The sequence below is a fragment of the Ylistrum balloti genome, unplaced genomic scaffold (genome assembly GCF_031769215.1).
Source record: "Ylistrum balloti isolate Yb309-2 unplaced genomic scaffold, AGI_CSIRO_Ybal_v1 Utg369812, whole genome shotgun sequence".
NCBI classification, from domain to species: domain Eukaryota; kingdom Metazoa; phylum Mollusca; class Bivalvia; order Pectinida; family Pectinidae; genus Ylistrum; species Ylistrum balloti.
Window position 1 is genome coordinate 712,501 of NW_026781984.1, and position 8,162 is coordinate 720,662.

The window sequence follows — 8,162 nt, forward strand, 5'->3', positions numbered from 1 at the left end:
ACTCTAGTACCATGCCTGGCACCCTGACGCCCTGTCATCCCGATACCTTGTCAGGGCTCTTTCACGTCTTTAAATAATACATGTAAGATCTTCTGTGGTAAACAAACATTGTTCTGCAATAGTGAAAATAACTAAATAAATAAACATATACACAATGTATATCACACTTATTTAGATCAGACAAACGTGCGGTGACATTTTACTAGAAATTCACTTCAAATTTACCTAAATATAACACAACAACAGTGCTTTAATGAGACACTCTACTCTGATTACTTTACTGCTGAACTATGGTTATAAATGCATCTACAAATCGCCCTGTTTTATCTCTCATCGTATAAAAATTAGACCTTCGTGATATGATACAATAAACCACCAAATGTCATGTGACCGATTTTAACATAAACAGGAAATATTGTGTGTTACATATATTATATGTTACACACAATAACGAAATGATCTCAGCGCAGTATAAATTTCTACTGGCCAGTTAGAGACCTAAATCACCATTGGAGATACTTTGTTATATAATGATTGTCCCATCGCATTTGATGGACAAGTTAGTAGTGGAAGGGCATTTTCTTTATTTATTTTAGTTACAAGGTCATTATCTAGTAAGTCAGTCAGCTTATGAAATTGGTGATGTAACAGACGTACATGTAAGTCGGTTTCACGTTTGTTACAAATCAACATTTGAAAGCAACGATGATGGACTTAAAAGAGAATGAGCAGGTGGCAGTTCTCCTGTCAGAATATCTGGACAGGTATGTAATTGGGACTCAAGAGATGTTTTTTATCAGGAGAAAGGGGCTGCTCTAAGCGGGCTTTTAGGAAATATGGAACGTGATAGGTTTATTCAAATTGAATGTGGAAGCCGAGGAGACGTATTTTGTCTGTTGGGTTCAGATGTAGACATAATGACTATAGATAAGGATGTGTCAGTTATATTACCTGGTCAACGTATTCCTTCAAATATGTCACACAAAACATTTCTATGTATACGAAAGGGAGACTATCGACCAGGCCACTATAAGTATGTCAATTTAGAACTGGCTTAGACACGACATTCGACCGACGACATTTTATTTAATTCATTTGCTAGAGTTGGGAATTAGGTTTTTCTTTCCAGTGATGTATACAGGGAACAGCATGTGAGTGAATCCCGTTCAGATTTTGGTGTAATGTTTGAATCCAATGGACCTATCTGTTCCACAAAGAAAGGAGTACAAGGGGATGTGTCGTTTTGCTTTTCATGTCACAGTTGAACAAAGAATGCCAAAGAATAAATGACACGTGCACGTCCGTATGGATGGCCGAGTCAACCCCTGATAGACAAGATTGTACAGAGCGAAAGCCATCTTGTTCCAGTCGGAGATAAATATTATAAGACACACTTTTGTCATGGAGAGTATCATTTGCAGCAGCAGAAAGATGTTTGGTTCACTCCTTCAATCGCATCCAATTCAGTGTATATGGCTTATTGAAGTATGCATTAAAACTAATGAAAAAACACATTAGCAGAAACCATAGGTGATTCCGACATTTTGTGTTCGTACTTTTTAAAGACAATTCTGTTTCATGCAATAGAGAATTCCAGTCAGATATTTTGGCAAGACAAATACTTATTCTATTGTTTTTGGTTTTGCTTCAATATTCTTTTTGCTTGGATCAAGGCAGGGTTCTGTCCTAATTACTTCATACCAGTCAACAATTTGTTCCAAAGGGAAGTACATGGACAACATCGACAAATACTGCTGGACGTGTTAAACAACTACGGTCAGATGAAATGGACGCTTCTGTCAGTAGGAAACTACTAAAAACAATATGGCACTACCTGTCTGACAAATCATGCCAAGATCGTCTTAAAATCCCAAAACCTTCATGGGAAGTTACAATGAATCAAGATATAACAACTGTTATGAGTATGCCACTCTATTTATGTAATTTATGTAATGTATTACACTTCAAACTGCCAGAGAGGCAATGAAGTTATTATCAACAGCAAGGACAGATTTTGACGACGTTTACACTCACAACTATGCATTAAAAGTCCTACAAACACTTGCAATCAAACAAAATTTTTCAGACCGCAGGGATGCTCGAGACAACAAGACAAAGTACTGGAGGTTGAGGAAATATAAACACTGGATGAATCATAACGCTGTAATGGGTACAGAGCTTCTGTATCTGGCAATTTTTCATTTCCTGACGGGCGCTTACAATAAATCACTGGTAATGAGCCAACAAGCGACATAAATCGCATCATATCTTGAGTTTTCTACCGAATGGCCACCGTTAACACAAAATATGCGGAAGATTGCCCAATATACCATAAGAATATATTTTTGTCAACAGATCCATGTGCCCGACTCTGCCGAAAGCTTTTGAAATGTCAAAAAATATTATGCATGTCTAAAATTTACTTTCTGGTGCAAAGCATATATTCTTATATATTTCGATATGTGGTGTTGCTATGTCCGATATAGTAAGCTTCGTTTGTATACACCCTTGGGTGAATCGTTTCTTTATTTCCTGGTATTTATTAATGGATTTTGGTTGTTTGTGCATGAAATTAACTACACGAGATGTGTTATTTTGATGGGTCTGGTTTTAAATCCATTTATTTTACTTTAAAATTAATTTCTGTAAATTGCATCCTGTCGATATGATGTATGGTCGAGGGCCCCTTAGTATGAATGCCAGGGTTAAGTCATTCACATTGGTTTATATAGACATATTTAATATAATTCTGAGGAATTGGCGATTATGACAAGAACTGGAAATAAATATTTACCAAACAATCGGACATAAATGCTTACAGCTTATCATAGTACATATCTTCAAAATACCTTACGAATGCAAGCATTAAACACGGACTATTTACGTAATTGATGACTCATGGAGAGAGAGACTGAGAGAGAGAGAGAGAGAGAGAGAGAGAGAGAGATAGAGAGAGAGAGAGAGAGAGAGAGAGAGAGAGAGAGAGAGGGGGAGATTTTCTGCAACATTCTTAAGATTAAAGTTTGCTTTGGCGAAGTCGCACACGTTAGTATCACATGGATGATCAAATTATTTTCATCTTTGAAAAGTTATATTATCATCAAGACTAAAAATCTTCCTGTCAATAGATTCTGTAGAGTCTGATATCGACAATCATCTACCAGTATTTGTTTTATCATACACACTGCAGAGATCTCTGAAGGAATCGATAATTTGTTGGTTACCTGGGTAACAACTTCCGGTAAATAATTCACGTAAATCAGCTTGCATCTCTTTTAAGGAAAGTTTAGCCCGTGTAAAATGATGATGGTGGATATCTCTAAACAGGTTGACACGTTTTCTGTTATCTTCTGATTGGAAATTTGGGAACATCCTACAGATATTAGGGTTGTCGTAGAAGTGATGTGGCAGAAACTCCTGTTCAATGCTTATCTCCAGGAATGTCAAGAAGTAGCTTAGCGCTTCCCTGACGCCGGACACTTCAAGCTGGAGAAGAATACTGTGGATCGCAATGTTCTTCAAGTGGTATGATGATACAAGACAGAAAAGTTGCGAGGACTTGTCTAAACCGTTTATGTAGGCTTTCATTATCCTGCAGGCTGTGAGTATATACAGATAACTTTCATTTTTACAGCTGACATCAATTATGTGCTTCTCGAACCCACATACGCTCTCCTTCCAGAGTAGGTTAGGATCAGGATAATCGTCTACATAGCGTCCTTTGTGGACCCACTTCATCACAGCATATCTGTCCCATGTAAGAGGGAGCGAACCATCCGGATTAGGGACGGAACCGGATGGGAGGAGAAGACCTGGTACTATGTCAAACTCGATAGCTTTGCTTTCTTTGCTCCATTTTGGTACAAGGGCTGACTGACGTAATGTCGCAAAAAGATTTCGACCATAAGACAATTCATCAACATCGGCCTTGCTTTCTATTGATATTTTAAATCTGTACGTGGGCGGAAACACGCTAGCTTTATTAAGAGTAAAAGAACAAGTTCCATCTGGCATCTGTTCGTCGATAGCTTTCTGTATTTCTGAGATGGTAGTGTCCATGATGGATGATATTACTCGCGTCTGAAAACACATTGCGTTCAAAATCAAATTGGAGCCACGCGTTTCAAAGACGCCATCTGTTCTCAAAGACTGGTACTGGTCACAACTCATGACAGTCTTTGTCTGTCCATTATCCGATATCTCGAGATTCACGAGTGGAAAAACCTGCTCTCCGTTGTTATCAAGGGCTGGAACAGCGCATATATCAACTCCTTCAATTGTAAATGGAAGAATCATATCAAACTCGTCTGGTTGTCGAATTTTCAAACCTTCCCGAGAACTGCCCTGCTTTACTAAGTCTCCAAAGGTGAGGCAAGGGTATTTTCTTGCAGACACTACATGGAGTGTCTTTTGAAACAACTGCGTGATCTCGTTTACAACTCCGCAGGAGTTTTGCCAAAGATCGTTTGATATTTCGTATTTACCCACGCATGCGTTCTCTTGAAGTCTTTCGGTAAGGTAGGATTCATTTTCAGCAAACGTCGAAATAGGCATCCGCCAATCATTAAAATTGCTCCCTACTTCTTTGTTGTCTTGCGGAGTATTTTGATTCTTTCGATTCCATATCCTTGTAACATTTCTGTTGACTTCCTTCACGTATGAATTGTCCGACCATATTGAGCCCATCCTCACTCTACTTTTTTCAAGTGGCTCATTAGTCAAATTCTGAAAGAAATTAAGATTTATATACATAGCGAATATATCTGATACACTATTTACTACAACAAAACGTTGTGTTATTCCACTTTCAGACCATTGCGTAAACGTGCTGACTGTAGGATGAATAGAGTAGTATATGACTTTTCGGTTTTTTTTATTGGTGAATTTCGAGACGTCGCGTTTGTACTAAGTTGGATTTAAAGGAATTTCTATAAATTTGTTGCTTTGAAAATAATAAACTCATTCATAACTTGTTATGATTTGTAATGATTTTTTCACGCGAATTTCCGAAAGCCTCATTTTTACATATTTATTATACTACTGTCATACTATGACGTTCGAACTGATGTTGTAAACAAACCGCGTATTGGTACAGAAAACATATAAAAATACCAGCATGGCAACATATTGATTATCCAACCTCAGATTCCATAAAACGAGGGTAAAATGGGAACGAAAGAAAAGTTTACACGGGTCGTAATTAACATATACAGCACATATGTACATAACAATGTAATATATCACATACACAGCACATATGTACATTACAATGTAATATATCACATACACAGCACATATGTACATTACAATGTAATATATCACATATACAGCACATATGTACATTACAATGTAATATATCACATACACAGCACATATGTACATTACAATGTAATATATCACATACACAGCACATATGTACATTACAATGTAATATATCACATACACAGCACATATGTACATAACAATGTAATATATCACATATACAGCACATATGTACATTACAATGTAATATATCACATACACAGCACATATGTGCATTACAATGTAATACATCACATACACAGCACATATGTACATTACAATGTAATACATCACATACACAGCACATATGTACATTAAAATGTAATACATCACATACACAGCACATATGCACATTAAAATGTAATACATCACATACACAGCACATATGTACATTACAATGTAATACATCACATACACAGCACATATGTACATTACAATGTAATACATCACATACACAGCACATATGTACATTAAAATGTAATACATCACATACACAGCACATATGTACATTAAAATGTAATACATCACATACACAGCACATATGTACATTACAATGTAATACATCACATACACAGCACATATGCACATTACAATGCAATACATCACATACACAGCACATATGTACATTACAATGTAATATATCACATATACAGCACATATGTACATTACAATGTAATATATCACATATACAGCACATATGTACATTACAATGTAATATATCACATATACAGCACATATGTACACACCAAATACATACCAAACGTACTATTATTACTTACCAACTTTCCTTACAAAGATCTGTTTCTGTTTATAGGTTCCCCTATTTTCTCCGATTTCTCCATCGTGTGCTGTCTCCCTACATTTTTATCCAGGCCTTTGGTGTTGGCTTGCTGTAAACGCTTCGTGCGTTATTGCATTGTAGAAATGGCTGTGTCCCGATTCATCAACTTTAAGATAACGGGGGCAGATTATGTCAATATTAGATTTAAAGCCTATTTCAGTTTAGTGTTTCTGTATCTAGAAGTGATTTACCTGTGGTTTTACCTGTGCTTATCTGTGCCGTAATAATACACAGTCATATCTGGAGCTGATATCATGGAAGGATTTTATTGAGAGTTGAACAAATTATTCAAGTTTTACATATATAATTTTTGATATTTTGATAAACCTAAGTACTTGTACTTATGTGTAAATTGTGTTTCACAAATGACAAAATTAAAAAAAAAAAAAAAAAGAAAAGAAAACGGGGGGTGGGGGTGGGGGGAGGGGGAAGGGTTCGTCAGGATCAATCTATTCATACCATCAAGCTGTCATCCCTCACTCATAATTCTAACCTAGTTTGAAAAAAAATTTCAATGGAATTTCAACAAATAATACTAAAAAATCTAACGAGAATAAGCTATTAGTATCTTACTCAGCAAACATACAGAGATTGTCCTGAAGATAAAGTAGGAAAAACCTAATACCATGAACTAAGCAGGAATACACGAAATTCAATATTCAAGGGAGGAACAGGTCCTTAAACTTCAGATTAAATGAATATAACAAGCATAATGACGAAATGACAAACTGCCTGGATAATGTGACAGGTTACGGCTACAGGAAGCCCGGGTGGGATATTTTCCCTCTCTAATATGTTTTCGTATGAAACACGTAAATACATAAATCGTGCACTAAAAATCGTTTGTTAAAATTCTATTTATTTTTGTAAATTGTTTTATTCAACCCATTTATCATAAGACCCCAATCTGGGGGACTTTTAAATAAAATTGGTAACATTTTGTAGACAGAGTACTGTTTTACAAACAGTAATATATATATATATATACATGTACTTTTCTTTGTAGGATAGATAGATAACAAAGAAAAATATTATAAATAAAACATGGGCAAATTAAAGTCATCAACAGCATCAGAACTACGCGACCTTTTATGAACTGTAACCTCTGACCTCTGCCGCCATATGGTCCTGCTAGCTAGCCTTTCTAGATATATCGTTCAGGCTACATCTACTGTTACAAGGCAAGCTCGGCATACTACTGCCCTGACAGCGGACACAAAGCACAGGAATTTAATAATATATTGACGCATAATGTAACAAAACAACAACACGTGCCCAATTCGTAGCAGCATATACTCACCTACATGTACAGCTCAAGTCACAATACAGCAAAATATCCGAGAAACAACGAAATTCACCCGGCGAACACAAACACACCACCGCAGCACGTGGCAGGGGAAAATTTTAACCAGCTGATAATAGAACTCCGTTTTTCAGCTATGATGATACGTCATATGTATTCATAAAAATTAAATAAATAAACGAAAAATATTATTGTTAATGTGATATGTTGTAATAAATTGCGCATTAAAAACGTATAACAGAGTTAAGTTATGTATGTTGTGTAAGGTATAAATATATCACATGTAAGGTATAAATATGGACATTTTTGTGTACATGTTAGATTGACCGTAACGCTGTTTGTAGAGTTGTGGGAGGAACGTGACTACATGTTCAAACTTCTTACAAATGTAAGTATTAAAATGTTTGTAAACATTAAATAATGATGTGCATGTTGAAAGGAACTTGAAAGTATGGAGAACGCGTGATACCTCCGGTGACAGTGTGAATGATGTGTGTGGAGAACGCGAGCCCTCTTGTCAGAGTGTGAATGATGAGTGTAGAGAATGAGATACCTCCTGTGAAAGTGTGAATGATGTGTGTGTGGAGAATGAGAGCCCTCCAGTGACAGTGTGAATGATGTGTGTTGAGAATGGTAGCCGTCTTGTGACAGTGTGAATGATGTGTGTGTGGAGAATGAGAGCCCTCTTGTGACAGTGTGAATAATGTGTGTGGGGGG

General features: G+C 36.4%; 1 protein-coding gene across 1 annotated transcript; it reads right to left on the minus strand.

The window, feature by feature from the left end:
• Positions 1-3,153: 3,153 nt before the first annotated feature.
• On the minus strand, positions 3,154-4,686 carry LOC132544886 (uncharacterized). Its single transcript, XM_060208538.1, has one exon. It carries the CDS (start codon positions 4,684-4,686, stop codon positions 3,154-3,156), a length of 1,533 nt encoding a protein of 510 aa, XP_060064521.1.
• Positions 4,687-8,162: the final 3,476 nt, after the last annotated feature.